This window comes from Leucoraja erinacea, chromosome 27 (assembly GCF_028641065.1).
Source record: "Leucoraja erinacea ecotype New England chromosome 27, Leri_hhj_1, whole genome shotgun sequence".
Taxonomy (NCBI): domain Eukaryota; kingdom Metazoa; phylum Chordata; class Chondrichthyes; order Rajiformes; family Rajidae; genus Leucoraja; species Leucoraja erinaceus.
In genome coordinates, this window is record NC_073403.1 from 12,785,821 (window position 1) to 12,801,304 (window position 15,484).

The 15,484-nt window shown below is 40.0% G+C and overlaps 1 protein-coding gene across 15 annotated transcripts in view; it reads left to right on the plus strand.

Annotated features, from left to right (window-relative positions):
• Positions 1-15,484, plus strand: part of tanc2a (tetratricopeptide repeat, ankyrin repeat and coiled-coil containing 2a) — a 464,896-nt gene that overhangs the window by 312,149 nt on the left and 137,263 nt on the right. For 11 of the 15 annotated variants that reach the window (XM_055657051.1, XM_055657052.1, XM_055657047.1 and 8 more), the window contains 3 exons: positions 3,863-3,988; positions 11,009-11,044; positions 13,914-14,195. In XM_055657051.1, coding sequence (XP_055513026.1) covers positions 3,863-3,988; positions 11,009-11,044; positions 13,914-14,195 — 444 coding nt within the window. The remainder of the gene's footprint in view (positions 1-3,862; positions 3,989-11,008; positions 11,045-13,913; positions 14,196-15,484) is intronic. The other 4 variants (XM_055657049.1, XM_055657050.1, XM_055657055.1 and 1 more) reach the window with 1 other exon arrangement.

Sequence of the window (15,484 nt, forward strand, 5' to 3'; positions counted from 1 at the left end):
CGCTGAAGGCAAGTTTTACAACATACCTACTATCACAATCTCTGTTCCTGGGTTACAGATTCCATTCTTTCTGAAGAGTGAGGGAGGCGGAACTAGAACTTTGGTAGTCGGTCTGGATGAATATAGGGTGATTTCACTAAAGGTCACTGGAGCGTAGATCCGCACCCACGTGACCAAAATTCTCAAGTGGAGGACACTCGAGGGTTCGGTACATGTTAGTGGATGGGAAAAAACGCATTTTCCCACCCGTTAAAAACATAGAAAACGGCGAGGTTGTGAGCTGCAATTTACTGTGCCAGTCGGGGTGACCGTGAGGCACAGCTACCTAGATTTACAGGGAAAAAAAAAGATAGCAAGTAAGGTAAATTCAAGAGGGAACTGAAGGTGCCAATCCGGCGGAAATGAACAGCCGACATTTGCCGTGGATATTTAAAGGTCCAAAATATCGGGAATTATCGCGTTTGCTCGCTGAATTTATCAAAAGTAAGTTAATAATGCCTTACTTTTGATAAATTCAGCGAGCAAACGCGATAATTCCCGATATTTTGGACCTTTAAATATCCACGGCAAATGTCGGCTGTTCATTTCCGCCGGATTGGCACCTTCAGTTCCCTCTTGAATTTACCTTACTTGCTATCTTTTTTTTTTCCTGTAAATCTAGGTAACTGTGCCTCACGGTCACCCCGACTGGCACAGTAAATTGCAGCTCACAACCTCGCCGTTTTCTATGTTTTTAACGGGTGGGAAAATGCGTTTTTTCCCATCCACTAACATGTACCGAACCCTCGAGTGTCCTCCACTTGAGAATTTTGGTCACGTGGGTGCGGATCTACGCTCCAGTGACCTTTAGTGAAATCACCCTATACATTCTTGAGTACAATTTATATGATTGATTTTTTCTACAACTGCAATTTGTCTGACCAGGCCAACATCTCCCTCTGCAGCTTTGATATTCTTAGGTCTTGTTCTTTATGTCAACACCATCAACAGAAAGCTTTTTGATGCATCGACTTTAAGTCCCTCCCTATCAGAGGTATACTCTTAATCTTATCCATCCCACACCACCCCCATTCTGCAACATTAAAATTATTTGTTCTCTTTTTCAATTCTTCTGCAAGATCTCGGAGTTAAAATATGAGGCTTTAAAAAGAATTGCCTGAACTTAGTAAGGTGGAAAGCAATAAAGAATTTGGAGTATGGGAGAAAGAAAGAACTGCAGATGCTGGTTTACAAAAAAAAAGACACAAAGTGTTTAAGCAACTCAGCAGGTCAGGTATCCTCTCCGGAGAACGTGGATATCCATGTTCTCCAGGGATGCTGCCTAACCCGCTGAGTTACTCCAGCATTCTGTGTCCTTTTTTGGAGTAATGGGAAGTCAGACACCTGTTATATTCATTCTAATGTCTGCAAAGGGGTTTCACCCTCAACTGGAGTTCCTCTCATTTACATTTCCAAATGGCTGCCCAGTAAGCCTCAAGTTTAGTCATGGTAAATTGAACAATAGGTTAAAGGCTGTAAAGCTTTGTTCAAATATTCAAAACCCTGAACGTCAGTATCTTCTTCCAATAGAAAAAGATGACGATTGTACTTAAAACTAATTAAATCAATGTTTAATCTGGTTAACCCTGAACTTTTATCATATCCAATTTCAGTAGTTCTTCTAACATATACACAATTTGCTGGTAACCACCTTAGAATGTTATCTGTTTTATCTTAAAACTTTATTGATATCCAAATTAAAACATTTTAAAGTTGATGCATCAAAAAGCTTTCTGTTGATGTTGTTGGCATCCAGTTTAATGTTTTAAAGAGATTTAATAAACTGAATTTAGACAAGGTAATTTATAACTTGCTGAGTTATGAGTTGCTGAGATGATTAACATTAAATTACATATTATAAATGTTAGACTGTTAATATCTAAAATGTGATGAATAAACCAAATATCCAAAATGCAAATTATTTAACAAAAATCGGTATGATTTCGAGCAAGTGTGTTTTCATTTCAATAAACAGTTCCTAAATGTCAATGTTGGTTTCATGTCAGTCTATTGTGTATACAGTACTATAAAAACCTATACAGGTGCACAACCTTTTATCCGGTGTTCCAGAAACCGAAAAGCTCCGAAAAACCGACCATTTTTTCCAGATGTCGTCTGCGCACCAAAGCTCGCGTTTGGCGCCAAACCTGACCCAAAACGACCCACGGTCAACCCAGGTCTGTACTACTGTAGCGGCTGCCTCCTCCCTGGAGACCGGGAGACGCTTAAACATCTGTAAATCATTGCTTAAATGTTAGTCAGTTAGTTTGGAGGGCTTTTATGTGAAGGGGGGGTGAAGGGGTAAACTTTAATTCTTAGTCCCCTACCTGGTCGGAGAGGCGGGGAGCGGTCAATGCCTTACCGTATCGCCGTGCAGTAAGCTCCGCAGCGCTGTGGCCGGTGGGGCCGCCGGTTGTAGCTCCGACCCCGGCAACTCTACCCCTGGCTGCGAGGCGCTCCAAATCCAGCGCGGCCCGCGGCCGGACGCCCCAGCTCCGCGAATGTCGGGAGTCGGCAGCGTCGCAGCGCTGGAATACCAGCGGGGTGCGGGCAATGCCTTACCGGGTCGCCGTGCGGCAAGCTCCGGAGCGCTGTGGCCGCCGACACACAACATCGCGGAGCGTCGCTGGATTTGGAGCCGCGCAGCCAGGGGTAGAGTTGCCGGGGTCGGAGCTCCAACCGGCGCCGCCCGCGGCCGGTGGTGCCCCCAGCTCCGCGGCTCCAAATCCAGCGACGCTCCGCGAATGTTGGAAGAAGGCGGCCACAGCGCTCCGGAGCTTGCCGCACGGCGACCCGGTAAGGCATTGCTCGCTCCCCGCTGGTATCCCAGCGCTGCACGCCGCCGACTCCCGACATTCTCGGAGCTGGGACGTCCGGCCGCGGGCCGCGCTGGATTTGGAGCGCCTCGCAGCCAGGGGTAGAGTTGCCGGGGTCGGAGCTCCAACCGGCGCCGCCCGCGGCCGGACGGAGCCCCCAGCTCCGCGAGGTTGGGAGTCGCCGACCAGGTAGGTAGGGGACTAAGAATTAAAGTTTCCCCCTTCACCCCTACACCACCACCACCACATAAAATCCCTCCAAACTAACTGACTAACATTTATGCAATGATTCTCCCGGTCTCCGTGGAGGAGGCAGCTGCTCCAGACTTTTCAAGCCGCCCGCGCTACCTACCTAATCTACGCTAAAAATCTTCCATTCTGAAATCCGAAAAATTCCGAAATCCGAGAAGTGTCTGGTCCCAAGGCTTTCGGATAAAAGGTTGTGCACCTGTAGTAAATAGTAAGTGAAATACTTAATTTTTTTCTGAAGTTTCCAAAGTAATCTAAAACAAAACTCTCCAAACTCTCTGACTGTTATGATACTGTATAAAGCCTTAAATCAACTTAGAATCTGCATTCCTCAATGTGTTCTGTATCTCTTGAGCTCTGACAAGTGTTTAAGTATAAATATCAGAAAGTCTCATGATATCAAAATATTATTGAAATAAGATTTGTTTTAATTTTTTTATTCCTGTGAAAGAGTATATAAAACTGAAAAGTTTAGTCTTCTTTGATCTGCCTTAATTTGTGGTCTCCCCAGTACAGATCACACAACTTGTAAAACTGTTTGGTTTGCCCAGAATCTCATTCTCATGAGTATGAATGATTGTGCTGGGATTCAATGTATTCCTTTGAATCAAACATTTTTGATGTAGTTTGCACCTAGTATAGTTTGATCTGTTATTTTTGTCTTCAGGCAAAAGCTGTATTTTTAAAGTTGTCTTTTTGTTGATTCTTTACATATTTGACTTTGACATGCTTAAAGCAATACCTTGTTTTGTCACCAGCTACAAGCTCTGCCCATCTGGAGGACCTGGCTTATCTGGATGAACAGCGCCACACACCCTTGAGGACATCTCTGCGAATGCCAAGGCAGCATGTAACAGGAGGCCGAACCCCCCAGGACCTGAGAGGTGCGCATCAGCAACATTTTTATAATTGTATTTTGTTGGAATTTTGTTATCCAAACTGTTTCATCTTTTTGACAGTTTCTGCACCGTCCAGTCTACATATGGCCTCAAGCTGGTCATTGTGGCTTTTATCGATATAATAACTTAAAATAATGTGTTGATGAGTTAGTGCAAATCTGACCTGGAATATGTAGCTATGTATTAATGAAAAAGGTGTCCGTCTTGAATAAGACTTGAATAAGTGTTGTACTTGAATAATTACTGGTAAAGCAAGAATGATGAGTAGCGAACTGCTCATTTGGCCTTTTGAGGCCACTACAGATGATGGGAAAGATCAAACCAATTAGATGTGATTCATACATGGAGAAGGAAGTATTTTAATCTACACGTGTTTTGTCAGTTGATTCCAATTGCACCCCTGTATATATTAAGGCAGCAGCACTTCTCCATGTGTGGAGTGACAACTCCCTAATCCATTTGGCTGTCATCTGACTTGCCCAAAGGTTCTTATTGTGTCACAAATTAATTGCCACATGTCACTAAATAGATGCCCTAAGATAAACAAGAATGACTTCACGATCAATGCTGTGTTGTTTTCACGATATTGTAAAGAACCATCTAATTTCTACGCAGTGTGTTTTATTTATGTCATATTCAAGAGCCGAGAGAGTTTTATTGTCATATGTCCCCAATAGAACAATAAAATTCTTACTGGCAGCAGCACAACAGAATATGTCAACACAGTACACTGTAAACAATATAAAAGTTCAATATTAAAAATATTAAAAGTTAAACATTGTGCACAGATTCCTGGAAATGCATTAATTTACCTTCACTCAAGAGGATATATGTACCAGCATGCCATTCCACAAGATTTCCAAAGAAACATCTGTTAAATGCAGCAAATCGATGTGGTTCAGAAAAGATTAATTAAAAAAACACAATTGTGTGAAATATGTGCAAAATAAACTTAGCAGTCCACAGAGATCATAAATGATGCGTCTTGTCTGCATTTACACCCCCACCTTTAATATTCCTTAATAAGTTTAACTAGTAAAGAAATCTTATTAATTTGTTAACTGTTAATATAGCTGGCATCAACTTATTTTCTACGACCTTTTTCTTGAAGTAGTATTTCCTACCTATCGTGTTAGTGGGGTGGCTTTGTTTTTAGGATGCATTCCCTTTGACCAATTGGATCAAAAACTTTTAGAGTAAATAATGTATTGATGAGTCGGTGTGAATGATGTAGGCTGTATGGGCTTTAGTAAGGTTTCTGAGAAGGTCACACATGAGAAATGCTCCATTTGATTGGAGCTCATGGGCACTAAGGCATATTGGCAAATTGGATCTAAATTTGGCGGTAAAAAGTGTGTGAAGAATGGTCCTGACCTGAAATGTCATCCGTCCATTTCCCTCCACAGAAGCTGCCTGACCTTCTGAGTTCTACCAGCTCTTTGTTTTTTGGCTTGATAATATAAAGCAGGTGGAGGGGCAGGTTTGTCTTCATGAATAGAAATATTCCACCATTGGTGTACCAAAATGATTGGCACTGAGGCCTTTCCGGTTTGTCATGTACATTAAAGAGTTGGATGTGAATGTTTTAAGTTCACAGATCAATCAAAAGTAAATGTTTTTGATCGTGAGGAGAATAGTCGTAGGCAACAGGATGATATCGGCTGACGACTATTACAAACCCACTGACTCCCACAAGTATCTCGACTACACTTCTTCCCACCCTGCTTCATGCAAAGACTCTATCCCCTGCTCCCAATTCCTCTCTCTACACTGCATCAGTGCCCAAGATGAGGTGTTCCATACCAGGACATCTGAGATGTCCTCATTCTTTAGGGAATGGGGGTTCCCCTATCCCATCATAGATGAGTTCCTCACTCGTGTCTCCTCGGTACCCCGCAACTCCGCCCTTGCTCCCCCTCCCCCTAGTCTGGAATGGAGCATTTCCATTATGAAAAGAGAATGGATGGTCTAGATCTGATTTTCTTGGAGTCGGGAGGATGAATGGGACCTGATAGAGGTACACAACCCTATGAAGAGCAGTGAAATAGTAGATAGCTGGGAATTTCTCAACATAACAGAGGCATTCTAAAACTAGAAAGCATGGATGTAGGATAAAGACAGGAGGTTTAAGGAGGATCCCAGGAAGATTTTCATCACTGAGGGCGGTTGCGATCTGGAAGCAGTGACAGAGTAGATGGCAGAGGCAGGTGTACTCTCTCTTCATTTAAGATGTATCTAGAAAAACTAGTGAATTGACAACACATTGATGGCTCTGGACAGAGTGCTAGCAAACATGTAGAGCATAGATGGATTCTTGATGATCGGCACATACATGGTGGGCTGGCAGGCAATTTCTTTACTCTATGACTGAATTCATGACCCTGGTTGATTGCGAACAACATTTTTTTTACCAATTCCTTTCAAAATCCAAAGAACAAATCACTTTTTTGTTTCCTGTCGTCCACAGAATACAATCCTAAATTAAGGACATTTCCTCTAAATGTCTAATTCACCGAGGCTTTGTGATCATAATCTGAAGAATATGTTCTGCACTGCTTACAAGTCCACCAAATCCTTTCCAAGATGTGCAGTCCTCAACCAAGCACAATACTCCAAATATCATCAATCAGTTTTATATAACTGGCAAAACTCTGTAGTCCTCAAAGTTAGAAAGCCTATCGTTCCGTTATTTTATTCTTTACTTTTTGTAGCTGACGACTACACATTTTTCATTGTGTTCATATGAATCTCTAAATATCTGTTTGTAGATTTTCATTTTTATTTTAAATCCTCATATCTATCCTTTATTTCCTTAACTATGCAGTAGGATGTACAAAGTTTTGGAGCGATATATTTGATATATTTACAAAGCTTTTCAAGTCAAGAATAGAACCTAAAACGGAATGGATTATATTTGGAATAATAGTAGAAGATATCAATTTAAATAAAGACCAAAACGTTTTTAATTATGGGTTAATAATTGGAAAGAAATTGATACTTAAATTTTGGAAAAATACAACCATACCAACTGTTAAAATGTGGATTAGGAATATGATGGACATAGCACGCCTTGAAGAAATGAGACTCCGTCCGACTAATTGATAAATATGACCAATTCTTAAGGAGTTGGTCTCCTTTCATCGACTTTTTGGAATCATGTGACGCAGTGGTACCGTAAAGATTGCTGATTTCAGTTCATGCCGTGGATAGATCTATATCTCCGAATAAAGATTTGAAAATTTCTCTTTTAAGGGGCCTTCTTTCCTATTTCTACTTTCCACTTTTTCTTTTTTTTATATACACACTTCATGTTTTTCTATTCTCTACCATCTATTTTTCCTCTTTTTCCCCTTTGTATTGTTTTCTTTTTCTTGTCTTGCTTACTTCCTTCTCAAAACATAAAACTAAAGGTTGTACATAGAATGGATTACGGTATGACATAGTTGGCACCTAAAATTAGGTCCCACTACTGTTTTGTACTGTATTAACTTCTAATAAAATAAACAAAAAAAAACTATGCAGTAAAATCAACATTCTACACTTTTGCCCATTCATTTAACCTGTTTGTAATTAAATGAAAATAGACTCAAAATGCTGGAGTAACTGAGATGGACTGGCAGCATCTCTGGAGAGAAGTAATGGATGACGTTTCGAGTGGAGACCCTTCTTCAGACCCGACCCGAAACGTCATCCATTCCTTCTCCCCAGAAATGCTGTCTGCCCTGCTGAGTTACTCCAGCATTTTGTGCCTATCTTCGGTGTAAACCAGTAGTTCCTTCCTACACATTGAAATTATATTAATTGATTAGATCTGCGTATCTCTTTATAAATTCAAGCAATTGGTTATGTTACTTACTACACCACTGTGATTTTTATTACTGCCAAACCAAAATCAGAGTAGTTGCCCCTTTTAAATAATGTGTGAAGTTTTGCATTAGAACTTTCTACCCTGCTGAATTGATGGAGCACAAACCCTGTAAACTGGTTTTGTGTCAGAATGATTGGGAGAGAATTCAAGAAGCTTTGAGGCTAAAATATGTATGTTCTACTTCAGGAATTAGTCATTTCCCTACAGTGGGTTACAAATAACCTATATACACACAGAAGTGAATGGACACTGAATAGATTCAACTCAAATCCCAATAATCTTTCTATTGAACTATTATTGTCAAAGGCCATACCTGTTTAAGTGCTGACCTTTGGTCTTTGACTGTATTTTACTACATTCTGGTAAAATTGTATGCCACATATGAGTTACTGGCGCATTCATGTTAAATTTGATTTGGTTTGACATATTGCGGGAGAAGATTTTTTTAATCATCCTTTTTTTTATAAAGTAAAATTATATTCATTGGTAGTGTGGTAACATAATAATTACGTTACGAGATCCGCTCTTAGTGAATCAGGAGTGTGGGTTTGAATGCCGCCATTGTATTTTGAAAAATGGAAGGTTTTCAAAGATTACAATAATGATGTTTATATAATTGAAACCAGAGGGAAGTGAAAGCATGTTCGTAAATTCCTGAGTCATGTCAGCCTTATCTTTCCGTACAGTGATATGTGGAATTGCAGTGGATATCATGTCACAAAGTTACAGTGGAATAGATATTTTTCAATTAAACTAGCGTGTATTTCGCTGAAGTGAAATGATAAAGCAAATCAGGAAGTCTAAAAGAGGCTGCAAATTTTCTTCCATTCATTTTGAATTTCTGCCTCAGTTGTTATGAGCAGTTGGAATAGATCAGTGGAAATCAGCCTTTGCTAACATATCATAGGTCCCAAATGAAGTTGGTGCTTAACATCAAACTTGACTTGCTTATTTCGAAAATTGAATTTTCATTTGAAAGCCATTTGCCCCCACTTCCTCCGCTTGTTCATCACACATCTAATTCCACCTCTCTCCCCTCAGGTTTTCTTACTCTCTGGAGTTTATGCAGATTTGACAACTTGACAAGTGAAGCAGGTTTACAATAATGATTTCTACTCTTGTGTGGGAACAATTAAATATAAAAAGAGTCCACTTAAAAACATATTTAGGGTAAAAATTATGTTGTTAATTTGCTTTTGAAAATTACCTGAAGTAGGTATTGAATAGGGAGTCGAGGGATCTGTAATAATATTTCAGTCGGAGAAAGGCAGAGAGAAAGGTAATTAAATAGAACAGTGATTCACATGTGTTCAATGGTTATATCTAAATTATTAATATTCCATCAGGTTATCTGACTGATGTTGGATATCCATGGGAAATTCTGTACACTGGACATTCTCAAACTACAATAAAAAATGTACTCAAAGTAATAACATTGGGCAAAGATACTCACCCAAATCCCAGGCTTTGAAGTGGAACAGAGGAAATGCAACCACACGGAAAACAATTAAAATATTAAATGATACTAAGGCAATTTAATGGATAACATTTATGTTATTGTTTAAACATATTGTTAAAAAAACTTTCTTATATAAACTGGGTTTCTAAGTATGAGATGTTAGAGAAAAGGAGATATCTGGAAAAATCTATATATTTTAGGCAATTTGAATGAGCTGCTTGTCTAAATTGTTGGCTATCCAAAAATGTCCCATTGCAATTTTGGACATTGGAAAATATAATGGGGAAAACAATGAAATAAAGCACAGAGAAGTCTGGTAGATTTGGGATGCTGTTTGGGTGGATTTGGAAGGCCTGGGCCTGTAAATGTTGAGTGCATTTTCATACCCTGGCCACCATTTTGGTTGTGAGCTTCCCACTTGTAGCAACTGCGGGTGTGAGGCCCTTCCTGCAGTACTCTGTGTTTTTAGGACCGAGGCTGTGCTGGGGGTTCAATGAGGAGAGGGGGTCATCAATCAGCAGCCTGATTGGACTTGTGAGATTCAGTTCAGTCAGTACAGGAGCAGGAATTGGAGGAGGAGTGGCCATTGTGAATGGGAAGGGCAGCTTTGTTCCCCACACAAGATTTGGATCTGAGGGTGCAATAGATTAGAAGATCAGGATATGAGAGAAGGCAGAAGCTTCTTTTGGCCATTGCAGCCTGGGGTAGTGAGTGGGCAGTATAGATTGGTGGATTTGAAGGGTTGAATCCCAGGTGATTGGACTATTGGACATCAGAGAATTGGAGAATGAGATCCGCTGATAGAAGATTAGGGCTCGAGACAGACTTTGAATTTGTATTTGCATTAACACTTCCATAGATTTTGGAGGTTTTAAATTCAATTTTAGTCCTCTTTTAATTTCATCATAATTTGATATAACAAATGTTAATCTCACAAATAAATCAATCTAGTCAATGTGCACATAATCGAATTTCAGAATGCATCATTTTGTCAACATTCCTGCTATGTTCATTTACATGTGCTTGTGCAGACTTATGAGAATACCACTTTTTCTATAGTGCAATCTTATTTATTTATTTAATAATGCTTTCCAGACCTACTATTTACAACAAACTTTTAATGAAAGTTGCACAGCAAAACTGAAGGGTATAGCACCGAATAAAAATCAATTTATCATCTCGTGGGATTCTTACAGCAGAGTTTGTATTTGTTTCAAAGCACAGAGAGCAACATCACACACTATTGGTAGATGGAATCTAGAATAAGGCTGTATAATGTGCTGAAGAAAATATAACATTTATGTTGAAGGAAATATAACAACCTAGCAGTAGACACAAAATGTTGGAGTAACTCAGCGGGTCAGGCAGCATTTCTGGAGAGAAGGAATGGGTGACGTTTCGGGTCGAGATCCTCCTTCAGACTGAAATCAGTCTGGACCAGAAACGTCACCCATTCTTTCTCTCCAGAGAAGCTGCCTGACCTGCTGAGTTACTCCAGCATTTTGTGTTTACCTTCGATTTAAACTGGCATCTGCAGTTCTTTCCTACACAAGCTAGCATTAGAGTTCTTTCAAACCCAATGCATAAACTTTGATGCTTGATTATTAATGCTCTTATGCTTGTGACTTTTGCTAACATTTTGCATCACTTTCTGGCTCTTCTCTGATTTTTGCTTTAGCCTCCACTAATGCCCATGCTTGGCACACTCATTCACGTAAGTTACAATTCTTGGATAATCTTTAACTGTTTCATGACTAACTTTTAATTTGTAGCTGGTGTTTGCATATCAAACAACTGTAAGCTAAAAATGCATGTTTTGTATCGTTGTTTCTCTGTATTGAATGTTGTTTCCCTTTCCGTGAGAATCAGTGATGGGAAGCTATTGAAAGGGGAATGGCTATGGCAACTGGCTTGACTGATGCAATTTTGTACAATTCCTTAGGCTTTAATGGTTAAAAAAAATTGAGTTTTGAGAAATAAAATGTGACCAAGGAGCAGATTTTACTATATGTAAATGTCCAAACAGTGTAATGGTGATTTTACCAGAAACTAAATAATGTATGCAATGACTTGAGTTCACAAATTATAATTTACTGAAATCAGAAAATAAATTTTGAAAACATCATATTTGAAATGGAAGGATCCTTCATTAATTTAATCTGTTCCTTAAAAAAAAAATAGTCGCTGTAACAAATAGCGAGAATGGTGGACATCTCAACGCACCTTCCTCCTCTTAGTTATTTAACTATTTACGTAAGAAGTAACAAAATGTGCTGACTGAATCTGAAATTTCCGTTTCCTGAATAATTCAGTTATAGATTAAGACAACACACCTACAAATTACAACTGCCTTTTACCTGAGATTTCACCAATTTTGAGTTGTGGGCATCATCACAATTGCATATCTTCAGTCAAACAGATGTTATGGAAACCATACTTAGCCTATAACAAGTGGTGTGTCACATGGATCAGTAACCACGTAGTCCACTGTTGTTCATTGTTTATTTTAGTGATTTAGGTGTGAGTGCAGGTTTAATTTAGAGATGCAGCATGCAAACAGGCCCTTCGGCCCACCGTCCGCACCGACCAGCGATCCCTGCACATCACACCCTATCCTACACTAGGGACAATTTTCACATTCATTGCAAGCCAATTAACCTACAAACATGTACGTCTTTGGAGTGTGGGAGGAAACCGAAGTTCTTCGGGAAAACCCACGCAGGTCACGGGGAGAACATACAAACTCTGTACACACAGCACCCGTAGCCCGGATCGAACCCGGGTCTTAGGCACTGTAAGAGCTGTAATGCAGCACCTCTACCTCCGTGCCACCAGTGAAGAAAGTCATCTAAGTGTTGATCTTGATCAACTGGGCCAGTGGGCCAAGGATTTGCAGATTTAATTCAAATAAATGCATTTTTATAAGACAAATGAGGGCAGGATTTGCATAGTAAATGGTATGCACGGGGGAGCAGCGGTAGAGTTGGTGCCTTGCAGCACTTACAGCACGAGACCTGGGTTCAATCCTGGCTACTGGTGTTTGTCTGTACGGAGTTTGTACGTTTTCCCCGTGACCGCGTGGCTTTTCTCTGAGATCTTCAGTTTCCTCCCAATGTACAGGTTTGTAGGTTAATTGGCTTGGTATAAATGTAAATTGTCCCTAGTATGTGTAGGACTGTGTTAATGTGCGGGGATCGCTGGTTGGTGCGGACTCGGTGGGCCAAAGGGCCTGTTTCCGCGCTGTATCTCTAAGCTAAGTTAAGTTAGGGCCCTGGGGAGTTCTGTTCCATGAGGACATGGAATGAAGATGATTGGTAACAGGGCCAAGAGTGATATGAAAAAAAGTATACATTAGGTGGTTAGTGTCTGGAAGACATGGCCAGGTAGTAATGAAGGAAGAATCAATTGAAGTGTTCAAAACGAAATGGCTAAATATTTGAAAACATTTGTCTGGCTCTAGAGAGAAGATATGTATTGTTGGTTCATTCAAAAAGACAGCAAAGCCAAAATAACCTTGTTCTGTGCTTTTCTGAATTTTACGTTTTTATTTAGTCAGCGTATTGGTCATTAATGCAATATAAAATACAAAAGATGCAGATGGGATTAAGGAAAATGAAGATGATTGGTAACAAATTACCCAAAACAATATAATTGTTGAGTTATACCCTGCACAAAATATTATAATTGTGGTTGTTGGATGTCAATCATTCCAGCCCGACCACATCACAGCAAGCGTTGCTCAAGACAGTGTTCTTCACCCAAACACCTGCTTCATCATTGATCTTTTTATTATAAGATCAGAAATGGTTTTGTTTGCTGATGACTGCATAATGTTAATTCAATTTGCAACTCCTCAGCAAATAAGGAGTCCACATCTGTTGCAGCAATACCCTGTGGTACGTGACTCGCCTCCTAACATCTTTCCACCCTTTCAAGGCGAAAGTCAGGAATATGATGGGTTTTCTTCTTCAGGTAACTGCAGCTCCAACGACTTGCAAGAAGCGCAGTATCGTCACCAGTATAAAAGAGCCTGCTTGAAAACCCCTAGGCAGTTCGCCCTTTCCCTTCATTGCTGTTGCACCATGGCTTCAAAATGTATCTTCTTCAAAATACACTAAAGTCAACAACCTATACTACTCTGAAACCTCTACAGAAAACCACAGCCTCTGTCACTAAGAAGGAGGAGAACTACAGGGGCATGAGAAAAATCCCACCTGCATGTTTTCTTCCAAGATTATAAAAAAAATAATTAAGAAATTGGGAGCTGCTTAGTCAAGGTAGTTAAAATGCTGAATTGAAAACAGAAATACTCTTTATCAAGCTTCCAGGATAATTCTAGACAGATCCAAATGGGATAGATAATTAAAATTGCAAACAATCAAAATCTCAGGGACTTGCTTGTAGATTTATCAATAACTTATTGTAAAACATTCCTGAACCTTTATTTTTCTCTTTGGGTTTTCTGTTTTTGGTGCTACCAAGTCTCTAGTTGTTTTATTCCTTAGAAAATGGTCTTGCAATTAATTATTTTTAATTGAATTATCGAGATTGCTCTGACAATAGCTCTTTTATTGTTCCCACAGTACGCTTTGCACCATACAGACCTCCAGACATCTCCTTGAAGCCACTTTTGTTTGAAGTACCCAGCATCACCACAGATTCGGTGTTCATTGGGCGAGATTGGCTCTTCCATGAGATAGATACACAGTTAAAATGTAGTAATCCCAGTGTGAACAGAGGAGTAGTGATCATTGGGAATATTGGATTTGGAAAAACAGCCATCATCTCAAGACTGGTCGCCCTCAGCTGCCATGGATCTCGCATGAGGCAGATTGCATCTGATAGTCCACATGCATCACCAAAGCGTATGTACTTAAGAATAAATATCTTTCTTTATGCAAATCTGTAGGGATGGGAAAAGAGATTTATTCAGAGAACCTGTATTCCCTTGTTTTATGCTCAATAACGTCGTCATCTTCATAGCTCTGCAGTTTTGGTTCGCTGTGACAATATCTCTCTTCCTCTCTTTCTATCTTCTCATGGCTCCACTCTACCCCTATCTAAATGCTCTTTGCAATCAAAAACTAAATATTCAAAGCCTAATTGATTTATACAGCAGAGCCTGTTAGCTCCCATGTTCGTGCTGACCATCAAGCTCCCAAATGGTAATCCCATTGTTCCTCTTGCAGCCCCACAAAACCGCACTCCCCCTATTATCCTGCCATCCATCTGCACTAACAGCGATTTAAATCGATGGTCAATCCATCAACCAGCAAGGCTTTGGCTTTTGGGATGAACCCGAGCATTTGGGGAAGTTACCATGCAGTCACTACGAAGGCTCCACGAAGGCTCCACACAAAGTGCAGTCAAATTATTGCTTGAACCCAGCTCTCTGGAGCTATGGGGCAGCAGCAGCACCAAATGTACTACCTGTCACCCATGCAACATTAAAAAATAATCATCCTTGAAAGTATTCCCTTTTTGCTCCCTATTGATGGAAAAACTCTTGATTGTTTGAAGACTTGATGCCCACTGATCTATTTGGAAATAGATTGGTTAATAAGAAATGTTTAAAATGTTTGTCTATCCTATATTTGGTTAACTATAGGAGTTAAATGTAAAGCTTTGCATTTGTTCCTCAATAATTCAGCAAATGCCTAGCTCAGTAAGAGCAACCTTGCATTAGTAGATGTGAGTGGAAATAGACTGATGTGACGCTGCAGCTCAAATGATCCATTTGTAGCATTTAGGATGTAGTCATGATTCCAGATCCCAGTCTTGCTGTAATGTAGCATATGAAGGAGAAATGGCTTTGAGACTAAGTGCAGGAAATTACTATAATGTGGCAGTCGTAGCTGATTCTTTATTGTCTACAAGGTTTCAAGGTATCAGAAATCCATTTGTGTCTGTGCGTGTGATCGTGTCTCTGTCTGCATGCGTGAGTTTGTTTCCGTGTGTGTGTGTGTGTATACACTTGTTCTGTATGAAGCGTTCACATGAGTACATGTGTGGGTAGTTGCAAAGGGTACCAGCAACCCAAATTTATGATGTGGAATGGTGATTATAACCACTCTGTCCTACTGGCTCTAATCGTGGACAAAAGGAGGACAATGGTTGTCAAAGTAACTTAAAATAAGTGGGAAGGGATCTGGGT